Source organism: Biomphalaria glabrata, chromosome 1 (genome assembly GCF_947242115.1).
Source record: "Biomphalaria glabrata chromosome 1, xgBioGlab47.1, whole genome shotgun sequence".
Taxonomy (NCBI): Eukaryota; Metazoa; Mollusca; class Gastropoda; family Planorbidae; genus Biomphalaria; species Biomphalaria glabrata.
This window is the reverse complement of record NC_074711.1, coordinates 36577506-36602956: the sequence shown is the minus strand read 5'-3', so window position 1 is coordinate 36602956 and position 25451 is coordinate 36577506. Positions and strand designations below refer to the sequence as shown.

At 35.0% G+C, this 25451-nt stretch overlaps 3 protein-coding genes across 10 annotated transcripts in view; 2 read left to right on the top strand and 1 right to left on the bottom strand.

Moving 5' to 3' along the window:
* Nucleotides 1-4358: 4358 nt before the first annotated feature.
* On the top strand, nucleotides 4359-7994 carry LOC106078374 (uncharacterized). Its single transcript, XM_013239230.2, has 3 exons — nucleotides 4359-4814; nucleotides 5574-6433; nucleotides 6810-7994. Exons 1-3 carry the CDS (start codon nucleotides 4628-4630, stop codon nucleotides 7134-7136), a joined length of 1374 nt encoding a protein of 457 aa, XP_013094684.2. The 5' UTR covers nucleotides 4359-4627; the 3' UTR covers nucleotides 7137-7994.
* On the bottom strand, nucleotides 7980-10717 carry LOC106078377 (uncharacterized). The gene is made up of 2 exons (XM_013239237.2): nucleotides 10388-10717; nucleotides 7980-8521 (listed from the first exon to the last, which is right to left on the bottom strand). Exons 1-2 carry the CDS (start codon nucleotides 10560-10562, stop codon nucleotides 8121-8123), a joined length of 576 nt encoding a protein of 191 aa, XP_013094691.1. The 5' UTR covers nucleotides 10563-10717; the 3' UTR covers nucleotides 7980-8120.
* A 2017-nt stretch (nucleotides 10718-12734) lies between these two features.
* The window catches only part of LOC106078375 (zinc finger CCCH domain-containing protein 10-like), a 104141-nt gene continuing 91424 nt past the window's right edge, over nucleotides 12735-25451 (top strand). For 6 of the 8 annotated variants that reach the window (XR_008778785.1, XR_008778789.1, XR_008778792.1 and 3 more), the window contains exon 1: nucleotides 12735-12906. The gene's annotated coding sequence lies outside the window, so the exon portion shown is untranslated. Of the gene's footprint in view, nucleotides 12907-13439; nucleotides 13569-14943; nucleotides 15071-25451 lie in introns of all 8 variants that reach the window. The other 2 variants (XM_056034555.1, XM_056034539.1) reach the window with 2 other exon arrangements.

Sequence of the window (25451 nt, the reverse complement as noted above, 5' to 3'; positions counted from 1 at the left end):
CATATCCAAAAGCACAAGAGACGTAATCTCCACTCTCATGACAGTCGCAAATTTGAAAGTACAAGAGACGTAGATTCTCTCTCATGACAGTCACTAATCTGATTATTGAGATATCTACAAACTTGAATCAAGTCGATCTTTGATTTCTAACTGCACCCATGAATTTTGATCAGTTTTAAATATTTCTATATTTAGCATGCAGATTACAACACAGTTATATAACAAATCAATCCTTATGGTACAATGACTTTTTTGTATGATGTATTAGAAAATTACCATTTTGGAAGTTTTTGATAACCACTCTACCAACTACGCTTGAATTTTGATATTAACACCACAGCCTTAGTGTCTTAATATTTTTTAAAATAAATTTCTTTAATTTCAATTGTTAATGACGCTTACTACTTATGTAAACTTGACAAATATATATATATCATGGGCGTAGCCAGGGGGGGGGGTTCTTGGGGTTCAACCCCCCCCCCCGAAATGAAATCCCCCCCCCCTGGGGTCGGAACTTAGTGACTGATTTTTTGCTTTGATTTTGTTTATATTAGGTGAGATTTTAATACTAAACCATCACTTGCCACAGCACAGCCAAGGGGGTTTTCTATTTAAAAACCCCTACCAGGGGGGGTTTGAGTTTAAAACCCCTTTCCAGGGGGGTTCGAGTTTAAAAAACCCTACCGGGGGGGGGGGTTGAGTTTAAAACCCCCTACCAGGGGTTTTTGCAGTTAAATCCCCCTCTTCTATAAAACAAAACAACAAAAAAATGCAAACGACAATCCCCTAATTCCAAGAGCACAGTTAAGAAAGATTTTGATTGTAAAACCCCTCTCCAAAATTTACGATTAACCCCCTCTTCAATATAAAAAAAAGCAAATTACAAACTCAGAATTCTATGAGCGTATCCAAAGAGGTTTTGAGTTTACCTCCCCCCCCCCTTTTAAGTAGGGTTTAAGTTAAAAAAAATATCTCTTCAATACCCGGTATAAAAAAAAGCAAATTACGCACTCAAAATGTTATGAGTGTAGCAAAATGGGTTTTGACTCATTTTTGAGTTTAAACAACGCTTCAGCGGGGTTTGAGCGTAAAAAATACCTCTTTAATATTAAAAACAAAGCAAACTAAACATTCTAAATGTTATGAGTGTAGTCAAAGGGGTTTTGAGTTTAAACTCCCCGCAAGCGGGGTTTGAAGCTAAAAAATACATCTTCAATGTATATTAAAAGCAAAAGGCAACACTCAAAATGCTATGAGCGTTGCCAAAAGGGGTTTAAACTCCCTTTCAGAGGGGTTTGATGCTAAAAAATACCTCTTCAATATAAAAAAAAAAGCAAATTACACACTAAAATTATTTGAGCATAGCCAAGCTAATTGGGGGTTTTGAGTTTTAATCCCTCTCCTACAAATGGCTTTTTAAAAAAGTTTAATACCCTTCCAGATAGTTTTGAGTTTAAAATCCCCCTACAGAGCGTTTTGAGGTGGAAAACCTCTATCTTCAATATTATTCTAGAGCAAACTACAGTTACTAAATTCTATGACCGTAGCTAAATGGGGATTTGAATTTAAAAAAAAAAAAAAAAAAAACTCCTGAGATTTTTTAGTTTAAAACCCCCAAACAGATGATTTTGACGATGAAACTTCTCTTTTCGACATAAAATCTAAAGCAAACTACAGTCACTTAATTCCAAGTGCGTTTTCAAGAGAGGTTACACATTTCACCAGTGGCGGGGCTCCATTAATAAAGTGCAGTGAATAGTCATCTGCCAAAATTGAAAAAAACTAAATGTGGCTCAACAAAGATAGCTAAGACAGCTCTTAGGAGTCAGTTATAGAGATCGGGTCTAAATAAAGGAAATCCTATGCCGAACTGGGAGTTGACACCTTAGTAAGATTGTGACAGAGCGTCGCATGAGGTTTGCGGGACATGTTCTCCGACAAAATGAATTACCCTATAAGAAAAGTTGCGATGACATCCTAGTACAACTTGTCGCCACACATTCATGAAGGTCCTCAGAGCAAGTGGGAAGAGGCTTCAGACATTACCAGTGACAGATTTATTTGGAAACAGCCTGCCGCCAAATGTTCCGAACGGCGCGGTAGGGTCTAAAAGTCAGTAAGAATAGCAGATTAGGTTTTTGAAATAAAACTTTCAATAGCAGGAAAATGCACCGTAGATACCTCAGAATATGCATTTTGTTGGCTTTCAATACCAGAAATAGTGCTTGGCGGCGGGGCTTCGCCCCGCGCTGGGGGAGCTCTTAGCACTCCCCCAGACCCCCTTGCTGGCAATGGCGGGAGTCTACAATTTTTCCACTAACTCCAGGAAGAACCTATTCTAGGGCACAATAAACGTCTTCCGAAAGAATGATGGATCAGAATGTAATAAAGATTATGTACACACACACACACATATATACATATTTTTTTTTAAATTCGCCGGGGGGGGGGGCAACCCCCCCCCCCGAAAAAAAATCCTGGCTACGCCCATGATATATATATATATATATATATATATATATATATATATATAGAGAGAGAGAGAGAGAGAGAGAGAGAGAGAGAGAGATAAAATAGGGAGGAAATGTGTTACTCAACATTTGAATTTATCCTGCACCCCCAGTTAAATAATACTGTATCACCAACCTCAAGTTGTGTAAATATCTCCATGGAAAGTGTAAAGGATCATTCGGTGCATAGATAACAGCATGCGTGTTAATCAAATTTCACGCCTTGTGTGTTGGTTTTATGTGTGGGGAGAGCATTATCAGCGCATCCTTGTCTAGGTTCGAATTACAATGTCTTGGAAGTGGGATAAATACAAACAAACATCAAGTATCTAGTAGTCAAATATTTTTGAATAACGCAAATATTTCGATTTCTTTGTTTACTTACATAGGTATGCAGCCTGCGCGCACATTTTTTGTTTGTTTCTAAATTTAATACTTGAACTGATTTGAGTTATTAAAACAATAGTTGTGTGAATGTAGTGTGTGATTTTTATTTCGCCATATTAGAAAGTTGAGTTATTAAAACAATAGTTGTGTGAATGTAGTGTGTGATTTTTATTTCGCCATATTGTAAAGAACACTTTTTTCTGATGAGGATTTTTTTTAAATTGTAAAACTTCATAATTCTTCTTAATTTTAATTCAATTTCTTTTCTTTTAATCCTTTCGTGTGGATAAAATCAATCTAGTATGTTATTCTATTCTTATTTTGACGTACTGAAAAGAACCAAATTTTTTTTCTCTTCAAAAAATAAAACGTAAACAAACAAATGTAAACCCCCCAAAAAAATGGCGCCCTTCATAAGTTAAATGTTATTTTTCTTTCCTTCCTTTAAATGAAAATGTAAATGTGTCGCGGCAGGATGAAGCGGAGGATTTGGCTTTATTGTAAGGACAGATTCTTCTTTTTCTTCTTCATTCTCAATTTTATGTTGGAGAGTTCATATGACTAGACCAATACTTGCGTGATTAACTGCGCAGTGGTTTCCCAAAATCAGGGAACTCTCCATATAGTTTTCTTTCTAAAGGGGTGTTTTGGGACCAGTGTCTTATTCGGGCCTCTTGTTAAAGAATGCAGTTTTGAAGGACATGGTGAGCCTTCTCTGGTGACACTCTACATGGAAAGATTTCACTGGTTGTCTCATTTTGTTGTGTCCGGTTTTGAGCCGAAAGATTAGGCGTTGATCTTGTCGGGCTAGCTTACAATAGTCGTCATCTTTCTTGTGATTCAGATGAGAGCTTGTCCAGTTCTCATTTATTCTATTTACTATTAGTTTCTTCTGGATTAAGGACAGATGAAGTTTAAAATTTTTTGAAGAAAAAAAAAAGTTCCAAACAGGAGACGTCTTCACAAACTATGGCAATTACTATATCTAGTTCTCCATTTTTAGCGATACTAATTAGTTTCGATTGACGTATGATAAAAGAGCTATGTTGCTTTGAATACAAAACATTTTTTTAATTAACTCATCTTAGCTGTCTAGGGCAGTATCGTACGAAGGGGTTTCTGGTAGATGCATGTGGGCATCACCTGATGAGAGAGTCGAAATTTTCCTCAATGTTAACCTTTAGAACCCTAGAACTTGATTAATGGGTTTACAAGCAAAGAGACCATGTTTAATCAGCCCGTTTTATCTGTCTCCATTACGGTTGATATAATCTATATTAGGAAACCAGCACTTATAGGCAAGCTAATATATACCTTGCATGTAACATGGCTTGCAAACAAACTTAGATCTGGAGAGAAAAACCTAGACAAGAAAACCCTGAGCAACAACCATTATTAATATTAACCAATGAAATTGCACCATGATATAAACATTCTTCATTCTCTGCGGAATTTCTCGAATTTTCTCGAGTCAGCTGAAAGCTTATTTAATGCTGTTTCCGCTTACTAATGTTTTAGTTATTTGCACCATCCTTAAACTTGTTGATCTAAGAGTTATGTCAACACAGTAGACTAGTTTGTGACAGACTTTAAAAATAAGCATTGAGTCACGAACTAACACTTCTTAATCACAGTATCATCTTAGTATAGATCTAAAAGTTATTATTATCTTCTCAGTGTCATTTGTTACAGAGAAGAAAAACAAGAATAAAGTGTATCGATAAAAGAAAATGGTTCGTACTCAGAGATCTGAGTTTGAAGATTTCATTTTGCGTGCATTGAATCCTCTTTCAATTTCAAGTCTGTCAAGGTTGTCAAAGTCGAGTTTTAATAACAGCCATAACTTTAACCTGGATCATAATAGGATCTACTCACCAAAAGATTACAGAGATATCATTTCTCTGGGAGAAAGCCAAGGTAATACTAGAAAAATTATTCAAATTTAAATATTCATATTACTAGATTAACTAGATCTAGTAATACTAGACTAGTAAAAGTAGTATTGAGTATTGTAGTAACTACTAGTCTAGATCTAGAAATATTAATATTTATTATTATAATTACTATATATTATAGATCTAGATATGTTTTTTTTTTTCAGTTCTAGTTTTGTAGTCATTTCTGTCTAACGAACAGGCTAAGCCCAGCTGCCACAAATTTTACATGTAAAATGTTATTATCTTCATTTTTTTTTTTGGTATCAGTTTCTTTTTACACCAACTTAAGATAGACAGGTCAGTGTTACTTTTCCCACTCTTGATAGCTTCTTTCTCTGTTTATAACTGACTCCACAACCAGGCCATCAACGCAAGTTTTGCCTGCCTCTACTGTTGGAGAGACAGAATAAGAGAGGAGAGCAGGGTTGTGCTTATCACTGTGTTTGTTAATTGTTTTAGCATATTTTTTGCTTTAGTAGCCTATCAATTTTGTCATTTTTATATTTGTAGTGCATTAGTTATATGTAGTAAAATAGTAATAATATCTAATAGTGTACAAAATGTAGCACAGCCTCACAAGTCTAACAGCTCAATGCTAATTAAATAGCCTTTGTTAATGTCATTGATAGTAATAAAAGAATATTAGTGAACAACCCCCTATTTACACTAAAGCTGTGACATGTATCATAATGTATGAAAACATTTGAAAGTGCTAATTACTGTTTGTTTACTATTTCAGATATGTTTAACTTTGAACAGCAGGCAATCTGGGATTCCATCTTGCACCAGAATATTTTGTCACCTGAAAGAACCAGATCTAGATTGAGTTTAGAACCACATAGCCCTAAATCTCAACCATTCGCCAGACGTTCTCTGTTGGATTCCCCTAGGACTTCTGTAGTAACTGGTATACCTATTATTTTTGAAAAAAGTCCTTCTGTTGTAGAAAAAAGCAAATCTAAAACAGACATCCCTGCTTCTTCAAAAGCAGTTTCACAAACATTTATAGTAATTGATGGTGCTGAGGAGTGCCTACCACGATCATATTCTCCAATAATAATTGATGATGAACCTAATCTGTCTGATAATGTCAGCAGAGTATTCAACCAAAATAATCGCCCATATTTTACCAAGGATTGTTTACTACCTGTGGTAGGAGTCAAAAACCTTGTGTCTCCACAGCTGAGTGACATAAACAGTAAAAGCTCCAGCCCATCTAAAGTCTCGGTTAAGAGCACAAATGATTTCAAAGATGCTTGTTTGAAAAACATTGAAGACAACCCACCCTGTCCTGTTGTGCTAGAATGTCACGATGAATCAGACTTCTGCACTGATGTCAGTGATAATGCTGAAAGTACTAAATGTTTTGTTCAGCCTACTCCTAGCTACCCCATTTATAGTATCCTTAAAAGACAGCTGGACAAGGAAGAAAGACTAGTAGACTATGTGAAAGGAGATGGCAACTGCTTCTTCAGAGCTCTGAGCAAACTGATGTATGGGTCTGATGTTTATCACAAAGCTGTCAGAACTCTCATTGTTGACATTATTGCTACTAACAAAGAGAAATTTGCACAGTTTGTTGATGGTGAAGATGTTCAGGTAGGTGATCTTTTTGTTTTTAATGATGTCTGAACTTTTAAAGCATTTTTTCTATGCCACTGGTTTTCACTGAAAAAAATCATCTAGCCAGACGACCTTTGTCTCAATTAATTGTATTAACTTCTTAGTTTTGCAGACAAGACAATCCTTGTATTTTTTTTATGTGAAACATTCTATTTGCATACCATCATTACTTCTCTGCTAAAAATCTGAATATTGAGTATTATATCAGCTTCAAATAAGGTTATTAAATTCTTTTCAGTTAGGTATCTAGAATAAGATTTTTGAATGTAGATGGACAAAATAAAAATGTTAATTTTCTTCCACAGTAGCATTTTTTTTTTTATTATTATTTATGTGTACGTTTTTTTTACAGAGCCATGTTGAAAGAATGTCTGAAGATCATTGTTGGGCAACCACTTGTGAAATCTATGCTGCTGCTACACTGCTACAGCGGGACATCTACATGCTCACGCCAAACCACTCAAATGACAAGTACTCTTGGCTTCTGTTCAGGCCTGTGTTTGAGCGTCAGTTGCAAGATATAGAATTGTCCAGCCGTCCATGCTGCTACATCACCCTGTGCAATACCAATGGCAATCATTATGACCGCATAGTTCCTAATCATGGCAAGTGTAACTGTTTCTTACCGCACCCCCAGCTTGATGGAATATATGCCAATGTGGACCTTACAGAAACATAGTGTTCAAATGTCATTTTTTTTAAATTTATCAAAGAGTTGTGATTTAATTGCTAAAAGTACTTATTTATACTACACTGAGATATCTTACTTATTTATACTACACTGACACATCTTATGTAGCCCAGAGTTGGTCAAAGTTCATCCCTTCAATGCTTTTTAGCCAACTTCTAGAACCTTTGATGTATTAGATTTGTTCTGCAGTTTTGTTTGTTTTTGTTTTTTATTAACATATTTTCAGTAGGTATAAGAGAGTATAATTATTGAAGTAGGAACTAAAAACTGTTATAAAATTGTTGATTATTATATACAATGCTATTAAAATTCTGATGTGGTTAGAGTTAAAAAAAAATAATTTAACATTGGTTTTTGAAAATTTATTTTAACAGAGGATTATATGGATAAAAACTGTAAATTGCTTGTAATGTATCTAAACCAAACATTTTTAAATGTGGTCTCCTAATAAACAAAGGATGAAAAAGATAGCAAATAAGCTACTTCTAGTTAAGCAACTATTACGGAATAGTGAGTTTTAGATGGAAATTGTTTATTGGGCTAACAATAACTCTTTTGGTGAAATTATTTTTATAAAATGTATATAAATCATGTCTGTTTGAAAAATTGTAACATTCAGATAAATTTAAACTGTGTCTGCAACCATCAAATGTAATAAGTGTGTCAGAAACCATAAGGAATTGCCTTGATCATCATGAGACATTTCTATTTGCTTGTATAGTATGTACATAGACAATGAACATAACAGTTGTAAATATACATGCATATGATACATCATTCAAGCTAAACTATTTTCATTTACATTCAGAGAAGAAATAAAAATAAACACAATTCTAATTGATTCTATTTTATTTTTGTTATTGTTGGTATAATTTGTTGTTTTTTTCCTTTGAATAGTTAAACACAAAAAATGATTGCAATTAATGTTTACAATAGTGAGTACCAATGAAATATATTTGCTCAATATGCTATCTACTTGGTCATTATGTATAGAAGTTCCAGGCTTGCATAGACAAGGACAATGTACAGAAAAGACAAGAATACCATGTAGATGCCATGAGATACGATATAGTCCCCCCAGGCGGCATACCCGTTATCTTCCATAATGTAGGAAGCCTGTGTCAGCGATGTGGTGGGGCCTAAATGTAGGACTTCAAGCAGTGTACGATCGCTATCAGCATCACTTCCTGTATCTGAATCATGAGGAGTTGAGTCGAACTGTAATTCATCTTGTTGCACATTTTCATCCAGTTTAGAAGCATTTGCTTTTCTTGGTTTGGGAGAGTTGGTTTTAGCACTGTTATCCAAACTAGAAGCATCTGCTTCGCTTGGCTTAGGAGAGTTGTTTTTATCACGGTCATCCAAGTCTGAATCTGAAACAATCAAAAGTCAAATTGTGCAGTTACTTAGATTTTAATACAAATTGGTAGGCCTATCTTTATTTCTGGGGATCTGTAGGATATTTAAGAGTTTTTTTTTCTTTAACATGTTGCAAATATTCATTTTTTTTAAATAGATGTGACAATGTACTCATACTAATGGTACCTCACAATGTAGTTTTTTTACTTAAATTATAGGCCTTCTAGTCATTGGTGAGATGTGCCCTTGCAGAGCATCACCAGAGAATGCTATGTCCTTCAAAGCTGCATACTGTATCTAGAGGCCTCCCACCTAATAGAACAAAAACTTTATGGAGAGCTGTCAGATCTGGATACCACTGCGCAGTTTTTGTCTGAACCTTCCAAAATATTTAATGAGAACGATGAAGAAAAAGTTAAACTTGAATTCGAACTCGGAGCCACAAGCCTCCTCAGGTGCAGGCGTTAGCCACCGAGAAAGCCAAGTGTTTTTACAATAAGGTTTATATAGTTATCTATTTTTAGTTTAAAATTTGTTGCCGACGACCTAATTTTCTAAACAAGGCTTATGTCCAGAACAGTCTCAATATAAAACGAAATAAATTAATTATGACAAGGCTAATTGAGGGAGATTCTGTCAAAGGCAAAAGACAGGAATGGAGAAGGCCGGTCAACAGATCTTGTGTGGTGCCCCAACGGTCCTGAGGGATAGATGAACGAGGGGCTGGCTAATTGATAAAATAACTGGTTTGTTTTTCGCTTGATTCATGCTTTGATATGAGCAATGAATAATTGTGCTAAGTTTCAACTTAATTCAAGAAGAGAGGTGGACTGAATAACGTATAAACCATTTCAAACAGATAGAGTGAATTAATATAAGTTTAGTCAAAGTATAAATATAGATCTTTGTTAACTTCATTTTATGAAAGGGCACGCTTCTTGTAAATCATTAGCAGACGTTGAACCTATTTTATTATCACCCTATTTCCGAATTCGCCTGATTTCGGGATAAAACACTAGCTGTCCTTTTCATCATGTTTTTTAAAATGATGTAAATGTTTGTGCATTAAAAAATATAGCGATACTTTCATGCTTATAGCATGCTCAGAGCGCTATGGTCCAATCACATTTGTAGACCATCTGGTAGAAGGTTTTCCGTGCTGCCTTTAGGCAGCTCAGTAAACACAACTCAGCTTGAGTCGGGTGTCGAACCTCAAATCCCCTTCATAGGAAGCCACGCTAGGACAAATTCAAGCGACCAAGCTTCTCAAAGATTCAGACTCATTTTTATAAACACACACAAGAGCACACGTTGCAATACCTTCAATTTAGCCACGATTATCCCCTTAACAATAGGGTTTTTAGTTTTCAGATATAGTGGCTCTTCCCGACTCCGGGGTAAGAATGGAGAAGAAAGACTTAATTTGAAAGATAACTAATTGTAAATGGATTTAATACAAATAGATCAAGATGAATTTCACAACACAATGTAGGCATATGGCCTATATAATGATTATCCCGCCCAGAACTCTTCTGCTAATTCTGAAAAGTGTAGGCCTATGTCCTAATTATTTCAACAAGAAAAAACAGGGGGTTTGTGAAAAAGTGTTTGACCGATTATAGTCCACAGGGAGGGTCTGTGATTCTGTAAAAGCTATCACAGGAGAAGTGCACAATAGATGAGAAATTAGCCAACAGATCAATTTTATGTTTTATCTGTCACTTTGTGAGAACTATCTAAGGAGAAGTGAACGAGGGAAGAGAAATGAACCTACAGATATAATTGTAGATTTTTGTTCAAGCTATCTCAGGAGAAGTGAACGAAGGAAGAGAAATATAACGAATGCGCCAGTCCCTTGTTTTATTGTCCTCTTTACTCACTCTCTGACTCTTTCTGCTCATGGGGTAAGCTGGTGAGACTAGATCTAGATTTATCTTTCTGGTAATCTTCATCGCCACACACATCAGAAAATCCGGCCACTTGTACAAAGACAGCTATTGACTCGATTTTTAAATTGTCTCCAATGGCATTGTTTTGAGTTTCAGGTGAACTCATGGCGGCGCGTTTTTGTTCTTACCACATTTTACATTAGAAATAGGACAAATCTACACGAATTTTCTTGATATTTAGTTCTATCTGAGATAGCTTAATTTCGGATCTAGATTTACATTATTATTTTGTATGTAGATGTAAATGTTTTAAAATCTTTTGTTTACGTTACTGAAGTGTAAGATGTTTTTCCGTGGTGCAGGCGAAGAAAAGCGGGTAACCCCGAACATTACATATTGAATGCAAGAAAAAAATGCACTGCTTAATTAAGGAAATGTTGGCACATTTCACTATGACAAATGATGAAGACAAAAGCTATTTTTGATTAAAGACATTCATGCTAGGATAGTTGTCTGCCCTAATCACATTTATGTTATCTTATATAATACAGACGTTACTTCAAAAAAGTAGATGATTACGTCCTACGCGTCATGCATTTAGTCATGCATATTAACCAATGACTTAAATTCTGCCAAGTCACTGGTTTTCCTGGCTAGCTCAGGCAACCCATTCCATGCTCTAATAGCACTAGGGAAGAAGGAGTATTTGTAGAAATTTGTCCTAGCATATGGGACGAGGAATGTGCCTTTATCTTTGTGTCTTTCAGAGTATTTTATTAAATTTTGTTTTTGTATTTGAAGATTATGGTTCAGTGTTTTATGTATGATTGCTACTTTACTTTTGAGCCTTCTGTCCTGAAGGCTTTCTAAATTTAGTGATTTTACTAAAGGTGTTACTCTAGTCAAATGTGAATATTCGTTTGTTATGATTCTCACTGCTCTATTTTGTGTCTGTTCCAGTTTCTTAATGTTTTCTTGAGTTGAGAGGTCCCAAACGGAGGATGCATATTCTATTATTGGCCTAACCAAGGTTAAATAACATTTTTGTTTTATGTTCTTATTTGATTTATAGAAATTTCTTTTAATAAATCCTAATGCTTTGTTTGATTTTTTTGTAGTTTCATCAATATGTGGATTCCATGACCGTTTTTCATTTATTATAACACCTAGGTATTTTGCGTTTTTAGTCTGTGTTACTGGTTTGCCATGAATAAGATAAGTGGAATTAATTAGTTTTAGTTTTTTTTTTTGTTACTCTTAACAACTGACATTTTTCTGGGTGGAAAGACATGCTCCAATTTGATTCCCATTTCTGTAATTCATCTAATTCTCTTTGTAAAATACCTGTGTCTTGTGTTGTTTTTATTGTTCTTTATATTATGTAATCGTCTGCAAATAATCTGACTTTTGTTCCTGAAGTAATGCAATTTGGTAAATCATTTATGTAAATTAAAAATAGTAGTGGACCCAAGACTGTTTCTTGAGGCACACCTGAGTTTACTGTTATCGGTGTTGATTTAGAGCCATTTATTATTACAGTTTGTTCTCTCCATATCAGAAAATCTTTAATCCGCTGATGCAGTGGACCATTAATGCCGAAATATTTTAATTTTTTAAGCAAACTATGGTGGTGAACTTTGTCAAAAGCCTTAGAAAAATCTAGTAAGATAGCATCTATTTGTTCACTATTATCTAAACCTTTTGAAAAATCATCAATTAGTCCTATTAGTTGTGTTTCACATGATCTATATTTCCTAAAGCCATGTTGGTATGGTGTGAGGACATTATGTTTGTCTGCGCAGTACACAATGTTTCTACATATTATGTGTTCTAGGATTTTACAAGTGATGCTGGTAAGTGATACTGGTCTGTACTTTCCTGAATCAGATTTGTCTCCTTTTTTAAATAGGGGGGTGACATTAGCTTCTTTCCAGATATAGATTATAGTGTATACACTGTATAGACAATTCGCACCATTATTTATTTATTTATGAATATATAAAACACAAGAGAGAGAATTCTGTTTAAAATGCAATACTTTTCTATATGTAAATAAAATTATATTACTTCCCTTAAAATCCTTTTTTTTTTACCAAGAAATTGTTGTTTTTTAATTGATTGGAATTTATAATTTTATTAGACTTGTTACACCAATGTTCATAACATAGTCAGAATACAGATACAGTAGATCTAGATCTATATCTAGTCTGTTAAAAAATTAAACATAATAACATAATATTAATATTCTTAAAACAGACGAGAATGGGATATAGATTCTATGATCTAGATCTAGATCAAATTTCAATTTTAGTTTCGCTTTTAAACCAGCATCCGGTGTGGCCTATTTCCGGCAAAAATCAGATCTGCTACACGTAAAAGTAAAGGTTCCTGGTTTCCTTAAATACCCTTTAGCCTTTATTAAAGTTTATTAAGGTCTTTATTAACAAAGTTACAAGATCGAAAACATTATACTAATTATAGGGTATAAGTCTAGTAGAGTAGAAAGCTTGGTAAGTAGATTACCAAATCTTTTAATGTCATTATTGTTGATCTAGATCTATTCTAGAGTCTATCATCTACTCATCTAGGCCTGGCCTAGGCTTCTACTCTAGCTCGAGTCAAATCAATTTTGACTCTTAGTTTTGTTTTGTTTTTTTAACACGAAAAAACAACAAAAACCTTTTAACTAGCAGTGTTACTGTCAGGCAGGACTGTTGTTGTTATTTTCATGTCACCAGCATTGAATAAGATGTCAGGCAATCAAAATTTTAATGTATATTTTGGCAATTTTGCATACAAGATGATACATGAAGATAGAACAGTGATTATTCATATTGACAATTGATAGTTTGTACTTTTTTATTTGTAGATCTACTAGATATCTAGATCTAGACCTCTAGAACTAGATTCTAGATCTAGACCTCTAGAACTAGATTCTAGATCTACTCACTAGTTCTAGATCTTCTAGATTCTAGATATTTAAATTATAAATAATTTAATTCCTGGATTCTTGGTCTAGATTATCATTATTGATTTATTCTAGATCAGATCGAGCTTTGTATCCACAATCACAAACAAAAGTTACAAAGAAAGGATATGAAAACAAAAATTGTTAGCCCATCATTAAAGTACACCATTAGTGTGATGATTAGAGTTAGAGATATCCATGAATGTATGTATAAATTATGACAGTATGTTTAACAATATTAACATTTACAAAGTTTTGATATTTTTAAAATCTGATTGTACCTAACAAAAATGGTCAAAAATTAACATTGTGCCCAATGGTACACATAAGATTTTGCCACTCACAAAGCTGATTTCATTAGTATTTATGAACTTTACTAGTTTAGAGTGTAAATATTGTAGGAAATTTGGAAATTATGAGGTCCTGAGCTTCAAGAAATGTCATGTGGGTGTTGTCATGGCAACTCAATTTTTTTTTAATTACAAAAATGCAATTTAAAACTAATCACAATGTGAACACTCTTTAAAAAGGACATCTATAGATGTTATTGAAATGTGATTTCATCAAGTTTTTATGCTCCATGATTTTCCATTTAAATATTGATGAGTTAAATAGTCAAACAGATTATTCTTTACAGTGACCCAATGGTAGTGTTGTTTTCAGAGGAAAGCAGCTTACTGTTGTAATTATTTAAATTCTTTTTACATTTAAGTTTATTGTTGTTAAGCCTATTGTCATATATTCATCTGACTTAGGTCTCTGGTGTTATAGTGTGTGTGTGTGTGTGTATGGACTGGTTTACTACATGTACTGTGAACTTAGATGCTATCTTTGGAATAAAGGAATATGTTTAAACTGTATCTAATAGGAGAATTTAACAGCACACATCTGCTACACCCGTTGATTTGTTCCTACCCTCTTTTTTATTAAAATTACAATAAATGGGCTACATTTTAATGATCCCCCAACTTATGTTTTAGCCAGTGAATTAATGTATCTGTTACAATGTTAAGTTTTCACCCTATGCATCATAATTTCTCTGACATAGATGTATGAATTTATTTAGAAAGACTTACTTAATAACGGCACTCCAGACACATGCACATATGCTTGTAGCCCATAAGTTCTAGTAGGGCCTATAAATTTTACTTATCTGCTCCTCCACCCACAACAAAAAAAGTTATTCCTACATAGGATTTATTACTTTTCTTCAGCCTCTCATTATTTATTATACTCTCTATGATTTTCCACTGTAACCCCCCTCCCACACACACACGCCCACTGTCACACTTTTTTGGGCTTTTTTTTTTTTTTAAGAAAAAAAGACAACCCTTTTCTTTTTTAGCATCCGTTTTTAAGCTTTTAAACCTAAACATAGAATCTCTGTTAGTTCTTACTTTTTTGTATCCTTTAATCATAAAATTTAATGTTATTATTATTAAAAAAAAAATTAAACAGCATCTAAAAGGATGTGGAAATGACAGAAGGCATATTTGAATTAATAAGTACACTTAAGGAAAAAAAATGCTAAGAAAAATGGATTATGTACATGCTGTTTCTTATTTTACTTTATAAATAGACTGTGGCCTTTTGGGGAGATACCGAAAATAAAATACAAAGATTTGATAGAAAGCTAGGAGTTTTTTGTGAATTGCAGTGTTGAAGTTGTGAATTAGTCAAACCAGTTTTTAGCAAGCACCTAGGAGGTAAATGAAAACTGTGTACAAAATTTCACTCCAATCCATACGACAGTTTAAGCGATTACTTGATCAATGGGTCAGTCAGTGGTATTTTACAAATATAATATAGATTGAAACAGGAAGTGGTTGTTGGTATAATAAGAGATATGTTCAGACTAAATTGGGATTGCTAGTAGATTTTAGTCAAATCATTTAACATTTTGTGATTAAAGTTGTATTTTGAATATTACTACACTGATATTGAAAGCCTGTACATGTTTCTGGAAAAAAAATTAAGTTATTTAGTTGCAAATAGGGATTTTGATTTAATTGAAGTATGTGTGACTCTCTCTCACTTAACCTGTAACATCAGAGTAAGTTTCTAGGTTTTGGACCTTTTTTATTAAATAATTTTTCCCTGGTCTGTCTCCAGTATCTTTTGTTCAATGTTTTTTAGGATTGGTTTAAGCTAGATTATCATGAGCATGAAATGTTATAGAAGTTATTAGCTATTATAATCATGTTATCATGATGTTATAACAAATAATTACATTCATAGCAGTTTGAGTAGAAATGGAAAGAAGTGAACATTCACAAGAAAACCAATACGAAAAGTTTAATCTAGAATATGTATAAAATTTCATTACTTTACAAAAAAAAAATATAAAAAAAAATTAAATTTCTATTTACATGTTTTGAAAAATTTTCTTTGAAGTTATTTACTTTCAGTTCTTTTGTTTTTCTTTCTTCATCATCTGTCAATGAAACATTCCAAAAATTAATCCTTAAATTTTTAATTAATTTTTCAGAAGTGGGAAGAGGGAAAAATATGCTTGCCACGTTTAACATAGCCATGGAAAACAAAAAGAATGTATTTCAATATAAATTTAAAAAAATATTTTTTTTGTAAGCTTGCTACCAAAGTTTATTAGCTACCTAATGCTAATTTAATTTTTAAAGTTCAACAATAATTAATTTTACAACACTTGTATTTTTGAAATAACATGAAATCAGAAAATATTTTCTTCTTGGTTGTTTTTTGCCTTTTTCGAATGGATTCATCATTCAAACTTAAATCATTCAAAAAGCTTGTTTATTAAATATATAAATGCAGAAACAAATGAATTACATGACCAATGTATACATACTGATTTCCCAAATCAAGGTATGATGGAAAATGCCATATTTTGTTTTACAAACCTTACAGTAACTCATTCTGTCTGTTTGAAATCTTGTACAAGTTATTTCTCCCACTTCCCATTATTGGATTAAGTTGCAACTTTGCACAATTATTCATTGTCCATTACAACAAATGAATTATTTCTAAAATTAACCACTTAGTTAATCAATTATTCATGATTATTTAATTAATTTAGAAATGTACTGAGCTTAAGGTGATAGGCCTTTTGTAGAGGATTATATCGTTCACTATTTAAACTAGCCATAGTCTATAAAACATTGTATTTTTATAAGTACTTCAATAGCTCAGTGGCTAGCATGTCAACCTTCCGTCATGGAGGCAAGAGAACCTGATTTAAAATTCAAACTCATGCAAAAAAAAAAGCTTTTGAAAAGACAGGAAATCTCACAGATACTCCCTTCCCCCATCTGTTTGGCCATTACCCACTCAGCACGTAAATGCTCTAAACAAAAAACTATTAATAATTTCCAATCACACAAATTTATTATAATAAGAATACATTATTAAAAATTAATTACATGATTGATTCAAAATAATTGCTGTAATTTCACTCAGTAGTAGATTTAAAAAAAATAATTATTTTATCTATTTTACTTGTTCGTTTTATAATTAAATGAGAGCTCACAAAGTCTGTTGAGTTTAAAAAAAAAATATTTCTCATTTATCTCTGTAGGCGTATTATATTCTTAATGTGAAATAAAAATGAACTGACTTATTTTGAAAGAAAGTTGAAAATAACTTTTATCTATAAAAATACACTCGCTTCACTCTAGATGTAAACAAGATCTATAACTCATTCAAAATTTATGCCTTTCAGTCACACGTCTCTCGCTTGTTCTCCCTTCTTCAACTTTAACACTCCTTATAAGATGAGCTACGACAGACGGACAGAATCCATTCAGCCTACACAACCAAACCATCCGCACACCTTTAGTCTTGGTTACATTAGAAACTCGCACATAGACTTTACAATGTGTAGCATTCGACCTTGGGCAGTCTCTTCTTAAAATATTTTTCTTGAACTAAAATTCTAGCTTTTGTTTTGTGCGTGTTCTGTGGCATTTTACGTCTCGGTAGACATGTTTTCCCTTTACAACTTCTTATGTGACTAAATAAGCCAATACACATCTGCGTCACAGGTTGGACATTTGTAATCAACACTTTCAGTCTTCTCTCTGCTTCTGGTACGTACCCCATCTGCAGTCCAGTATCCTTCCTATAGGCTTGATCTCCGTGTGGTTCTATCCCATGCTTCTTTCTCCCCAACTTTCGTTGTCGATTTTGAATGGCCTGGGTGGTGCTTGTGTCATATATCAACTTTACGGTGAAACACCACACTTTGCGTTTCGTTGACCGTTTTCGTTTATTTCTCTTTGTTAAGATCTTATCCACTTTTTGTCAGGCCTGCTCACCACTTGAAGTTTTAGTCAGGCCTGCTCACCTCTTGAAGTTTTTGTCAGGCCTGCTCACCACTTGAAGTTTTAGTCAGGCCTGCTCATCTCTTGAAGTTTTTGTCCCCCTTATTCGTGTTTTCTCTCTGTTTAATGCAACGAGTCATGTCCATTGATTAAACTGGCTATACACTTGTTTAGTCAGTGTGTGATCTTGTCCTCTGATACTTTTAGGTCTAATAAGCTAGAAGGAAGTCAATATATTGTTATAAACCTGGTGGTGGCACAGATGGGGGTAGTGGTGTGAGTGTAGTCAGCCGACGCAAATCGCCCCAGGCCAGCGCTAGACGAGCGGTCAACCGTGACGAGTTACGATGGTCAGCCGAGACGAGTGTCAACACGGTGGTTCGGGAAGGATCGACGGCGGTCCGGGAAGGATCGACGTCGTGAACAGAGCTCAGTAGCGTCACGAGAGTTGTAGTTATCTGACCACCTAGAAACGTCGAGCGGCGTTCTGTCCGGTTCGAGAAGGCCAGTAGGGACCCTATATAAGAGCGGAGGTGTCGCAGTCAAGACGGTTCACGGCAGGGGTTCAGAGCCCGGTTCACTACAGTCCGGTCGACTACAGCACAGTTCAGCGGTGTGGTTCTGTACGGAGCATTACGACGGTTCAGTGCGGAGTACTGTCAAGTACAGTTGAGACGGCTGGCGTCTTGATCTTGGTCTGTGATCGAGTCCGACACAACGAGCCTAGTGTGTGAAGTCAGTCCTGAACTGTTGAACCCAGTGCAAGCCCGGAACGAGACGTTGAGGCCAGTGCAAGAGTTGATACGGCGGAACGGTGTTATCGGAGAGATATTTGTACAGTGTACGTGTTGCCAATTGTACAGTATTGGCTGTTATTTATCGACATTAAACTATTACGTTACTTTGGAGCCCTGAGTTGTCAAGTTCTTTAGGTTGGTGGTGTATGGTGCAGTTTGCAGAGAGCCTGGATAGCGAGATTCGTAACAATATATTGTGTATCCTCTTACAGCAGACATATGACAACATGAAAACAGAACAAAATCTTAGAGTAACGAAAATCATCCCCTCACTAAGCAATTTTTGTACAATTCTTTGTAAATAAGTGAACACTTTTTTAACTGCCACTATTTCCTGCCCATTACGTCATCTCGCATTCCTCCTGCTCCTGTCTAGATAAACTTTGTTTACAAAGCGAAGAACGCAGCGACAAAATACGTTTTAAGGTTAAAATAGCTACTGTGTAACAAAATAAAATAAAAAAAACAATAGTGTAGATTCCTTCGGTTTGTAAAACAAAAAGCAGGGCTTTAAATATTATACAAACATTTTTTATTTAATTTTGCTCAGGGTTACATAGAAATACGGGGCTAGAGGCCATTATGCGTCCCGTGGATTTGCTAACCTATTTATCTACCCTTTGGCCATCGTTCGTCAACCTATTGCCACCATCGTTAGGCAACTATTGCCAGGCTGATAACTGTTTTACTTGTAAGACTGTACTGATTCCTACATTAAAGACAACTTCTATTAGTGCACCGATCTCTCTTTCCCTAGTCTGGTGTTAGTCGTTTTCCAGGAAAAGGTGGTACTGCTGTAATGGATATCATCTCAATATGGATAAAAGAAAACCGGTAGCCTAAAGTGAGTGAAATAAAAAAAAAACACCTACATCCTAGTACCTGGTATTGTTGTAAAAAAAATAATTCATAAATATAAACACAAGCAAAATAATTTTTTAAAATCTTTTATTTTCAAACAAAACTTATCTAAGGGAAAGAAGCACAGAATCACTTCCATATATCTCAATACTGCAAAAAGAGCTTGCATTTTTTTTCTATATAAAACAAAATTCATTAATTATCACCAATTGATAAACTAATTGGTACATTTTTTAATTGATTCGTGTATTGTCATCGGCTATGAATTATTATGCAAAATTTAAACTTGATCTGAGAATGGGGAAATGGAAGAAAAACATATAGGAAACTTAATAAGGGATATATTTCCACATCTACAACCACATCTCTGAATAAGTAGCATTAATGTCCCTTTTTTGATACAAAAATAAATAATTAATGACCAATGTTGATTAACTATTTAGTTAGTTTTTCATTGTTTCATGTTTTGTTAGGTAAAACAAATAATTATTTAAAATTTAAACTTAGTCCGAGAATGAGTGTGGGAGAAATAACGTGTACAAAAATTGTACCAGACAGACATAGTGAGTTGGTATAAGCTTTGTAAATATGGAATATTCCGATTCATGACACTTTATATACCAACCTTAAATATTCTCTTTTTCTAAGGAGATGTCGCGGGATGATTTAGCGTACAGTCCTTTGCTTGGTCTGAGGTCTGATAAAAATTTAAAAAATCCTCGATGGGTTGAGCGTTGATTCCATTAAATTATTGGTCTCACTATTCTCTTTTATTCATTTCTTTTCAGATGTAAGTCTAACTTGTATATTTTCATTGTGCTATTTCAATCAATTTTTTGCTTTTCTTGTTGTCAGCTTTTAGTTTGTTTGTATTTTTTTAACCCGGTGTTGACACTAGATTTCTATCCAATGCAACCTTTGAACCTGGTCGTGCTTTGTGCCATGTCCATTTCGCTTTGTTCCTTTCTGGTTCCTATTTATCACATGCCATCACACGAAGTTCAATAGAGCAAACAAAATGACTACCTTTCCCTCCTTTCTCTCTGTCCCTCCCTCTCGAAGTTATCCATCCATCCGATCAATGTAAGCACGTGTTGATTCCTTCGTCCATTAATGAATAGTTCTTTTTGTTATCCCTGGATCAGTTCTCCCCCGACAAGCTAATCGCCGAGTTTCAGCTCTTGGCGCATTACGTGAGTCCGCGGCATCCTGCTTTCTGAGCCTAGTGGATTTTATGTGTGCATCGATTTTGTTTCAATCTTAACAGCTAAATAAATAAAATATTTTTTTTTAAATATTCAAGAAAGTGGTAAAGAAAAGAAACATATTTTCAGAACCAAAACAACAACAACAAAAAAAAGCCATTGAGTCGTGATTAAAACATCGTCTGTTAGACTAAACCCTTTTTCTTTTTTTTAAACTCACAGAGGAAGTAGGCTACATCCAGGAGTGGTTTAGATTCGATCTTTACAAAATGAAGCACGCCTTATATTATTTTCATGTGTAGAAAACAATTTTGGCCATTTACATTTTTTATGTAATATTAGGTAGGCTACTGGGATAACCCTTTCAAGTTGTTTTTTTATACCAACAAAAAACAATGTTTAAAAAACTGTATCGTTAAGTAATTTTTTTTTGTATTGGCCCCCGATAGAGGAATAGTTGCTATTAGTTTTGTGTCGTCTGTCAATCTGTCGTCCGTCCCATTTTGATCTCATAAACTAGAAAAGATATTGAAAATTCGATATCATGATATTTTAGATCGTTCAAAGTTCTGATGCAACGGCTACTTTTTTTCATTCCTGAAAATTTAATTTTTAAATTAACAATGTAAGCAATTTTGTTTTCATTAAAATACACCATGTTTACAACTATTCACTATTAATAGTAAAAAAAAACAACACTGGAGACTATTCAGTAAGGGAGATAAATATTTAGCATATTTTTAACGCATTTACACATACAGTTTTAGATTTAAAAAAAAAAGTTTTTAAAAATTTTCTGTTACTAAATTTATTAATTTCTGTCATACCATCTACTTCATTTTAAATAAAATGTTAACTTTTTTTTTCAAAAAATATATTTAGAATGCATATAAGTTCAATATAATTTAAAACAACAATAAATAAGTAGTGTTTAATATTATACATACATGTAAAGTGCAATTAGGCAAAGTCATAGATTGTAGATATGAATACTGTTTACAATACTGTTTTCAAAAAACAGTATTGAGATCAGAAAACTATTAGACGAAAAGCACAAGCTCCACAAATTGTGTCTGAACAGCCCAAACTCCCAGTCCACTAAAGATGCATTGACTAACATCCGCAAAAATGTGCAAAAACAGCTACGCCAAATGCAAGATACCTGGCTTAGCAAGAAAGTGGAAACAATACAGGAATTTGCTGACAAGCACGATATGAAGAACTTCTACCATGCCATAAATGAAATCTATGGACCCACAAAGTCAGGCTCATCCCCTCTATTAAATGCTGATGGGACAATCCTATTGACAGATAAGGAAGAAATCCTAAAACGCTGGGCAGAGCACTTCGAAAAGGTTCTCAATACACCTTCCATCATAAATGAAGCGGCCATAGACAGGCTACAGCAAGTACCAATAAATGAAAAAATGGATGACCCACCTACGCTAAAGGAAACCGATCTTGCCATTCAACAGCTCGCAAGCGGAAAAGCTCCAGGAGCTGACTCCATTCCCGCAGAGGTCTACAAAAAAGGTGGATTAGCCCTGATTGAAAGACTTCATAAGCTCTTCTTAATTATGTGGGAAAAATAGTCAATACCACAAGACTTTAAAGATGCCAAAATTGTTCATTTATACAAGCGAAAAAGAAACCGCCAGATCTGCGACAACCACAGAGGAATATCTCTTCTCTCTATTGCTGGGAAAATCCTTGCACGCATCCTACTAAATCGGCTTATGCAACACATAGAATATGGTCTACTACCAGAAAGCCAGTGCGGCTTCAGAAAAGAGCGTGGAACCATTGACATGATCTTTGCAGCAAGGCAGCTCCAGGAAAAATGCCAAGAACAAAATGCTGACCTGTTCTCAATATATGTCGACTTAACAAAGGCATTCGACACTGTTAGCAGAGAAGGACTCTGGAAGATCATGTCAAAGTATGGCTGTCCACAAAAATTCATAACCATGGTGAGACTATTTCATGATGGCATGAAGGCTCGTGTCCAAGAAAGTGGAGAACCATCAGAGCCCTTCGAAGTATCAAACGGGGTAAAACAAGGCTGTGTCCTAGCACCTACACTGTTCAGTATCATGTTCTCCGCTATGCTGACTAATGCATTCACAAATAGAGAAAACAACGGGATAAATATATCATACAGATTTGATGGTGGCCTATTCAACCCGAGGCGGCTTAAAGCAAAATCAAAAACAAATGCAGCAGTAATCAGAGACTTGCTATTTGCTGATGACTGTGCCCTAAATGCCTGCTCTGAAAACGATCTGCAGAGCATCGTCAGTGACTTCTCAAGAGCATGCTCAGACTTTGGCCTTACCATCAATACGAACAAGACTGAAGTCTTATATCTACCTGCACCTGGGAAAGCCTACTCGGATCCAAGCATTACTATAAATGGACAGGATATAAACGCAGTGGACAAATTCACATATCTTGGCAGCACACTCTCCAGAAATGGAAAAATCGATAGTGAAATCGACCTGCGTATCGCCAAGGCCAGTGCATCCTATGGCAGACTGTCTACAAATGTCTGGAACAGACGTGGTATCACCACAAACACCAAGCTAGGGGTCTACAGAGCCGTCCTCCTCCCTACATTGCCCTATGCCTCAGAAACATGGACAGTGTACAGTAAACATGCAAAGAGACTAAACCGCTTCCACATGACATGTCTGAGAAAAATACTAAATGTCAAATGGCAAGACAAAATACCAGATACAGAAGTCCTTCGAAGAGCGTGTCTGCAAAGCATCCACACAATCCTGATGCAGTCCCAGCTGCGATGGGCAGGTCACGTCTACAGAATGGAAGACCACCGCATCCCAAAACGACTCTTGTATGGCCAACTAAGCGAAGGAAAGCGCTCGCAAGGTGGGCAAAGAAAGCGCTTCAGGGACACCCTCAAAGCTTCTCTGAAGGCGTTCAGCATAGACCCTGGCACCTGGGAGACAGAGGCACACGACAGAGCATCATGGCGTCACGCTGTGAAAACTGGCGCACAGGTTGCTGAGGAAAAAAGAACAACGCAGGCAGAAGAAAAACGCCAGAAAAGAAAAGCAAGACAAACGACACTAGCTCCAGCTGGAATAACCTGCCCAGTGTGCAGCCGAACATTCCGGGCTCACATAGGTCTCACCAGCCACATGAGGAGGCATAAAACCCCAGTGCAAAGCCCTCAGCCCCCTGGATGACAAAGTGGTCATCATCGAACCACGATGGACGAACTATATATATATATAGATATGAATATTAGCAATGAAATAATAATACATTAATATATATCCGTATCCTGTAGTATGAAGTCTTTAGTTGAACTAACGATACAATATTATACACTTTCGACACAAGCACGTCTATTCTTTTTCTATCTACAAGTTAAGGTTGTAGTTGTTGATAGTTTGTAGTTCATAGTTTCGGATATTCTTTCTGACAATATTGAAACCTGCCTGAGCGGACCACTTCAGGGACCAATTTTGTAACCTTGTTTTAAATTCTTTTTCATGTTGACATCAACTGCCACAAACACCGTATCAAACCTTATCACATGGTCATCATCGTAGATCTACGACCCCGGCACCTTAATCTCTCCCGATTCTAACCCATTAATTTGTGCTCTGACTGGTGATCGATGTCTTATTATTACCGCCTCTTCCTTCTGGTCAGTTTCGGTCAGTTTTGTGCCGCGTATACATGACTTCCTTGTGGTTCTGGTCAGAGTTAACGTTTCACAGTTGTTTATCTATCTGACACTGCACACATGTTTATTTAGAACAGGTAGATCCCTAGCTTTTGTAACTTACCTTTTGTATGGCACTACTGGCACTAGGGCAGATTTGAGAGAACCCTACACTGTTTAGACTGCATTCTTTGCTGAGCCTAACCTTTATCAAAATTATCTCTTCCAATGTCTACCCAGAGCTATGTCTTTCTTAATCAGCTTTCCAGTCGATACCAGAGTCTGGACTGTTTCTGTTGATCCATGTTAGACAAAAACATTTAGCCGACTGATTCAAAGCACTAAACTAAATATGCATATATTTTCAGTCTGCTAAATCGTTATTGTTTTACCTTTGCATGATTTTGTAATAGGTAAATTAGAGAAAATTCGCTGACAATTAAATAATTGAACAAAACAAGCTTGTAATTTAAAGAAAACTAAGTGCTGTATAAAGGTCAATGGCTACGCCAGGAGCACAAGATAATGTAAATAGACAATATACATTCCTGTAATCTAGGAGACGTAGCATCCATTGCACACAGGTCACTTTGGGGGGGGGGGATAATTTAGAAAAAAATATATTATCATTATAGTATTTTTAAAAATAGTTTCAACAAGTCGCCATATTTTTCACTAAGAATTTTATTTAAGATGTTCGTTGTCATCAAAAGATATTTTTTAAAAATTTTGTAAGTAATAACAAGAAATATTACAACATATGTAAAATGTTTCAATGTTTTCCCCATGAGTTAAACATGTCTAACTTTTACCATAAGTGCCCTGACCTCACATTTAGGCCATTCTAGTCGGATTTATTTGCCACTTTGAAGAGAGATGTTGTTTTTTTTTTCGCCAACTCTGTTCTCAGACATGTAGATATAAATAAAAGCTAATTCGATTTCTGTACATAAACATCTATAAATCTCAACAAGGATATCACTTTCCTGATATTATTAGATATTAATATTCCAACGTCAATAGTAATTAGAGTAGATTCTTTGCGAGTTTTAAATAAACACAAATCATGAAAAATAAGTAAATAAATGACATTCTTGATGTCAGAAGTTATTCGATCTGAGGGCAATGTCTGGTAGTACTGGAGAAAAAAAATCGATTGTTTAAAAATGTGTGGGTTTCACTGTATATTTTTATAAATTGTATTTCATTACATCAGCGGTATCTAGACGTTG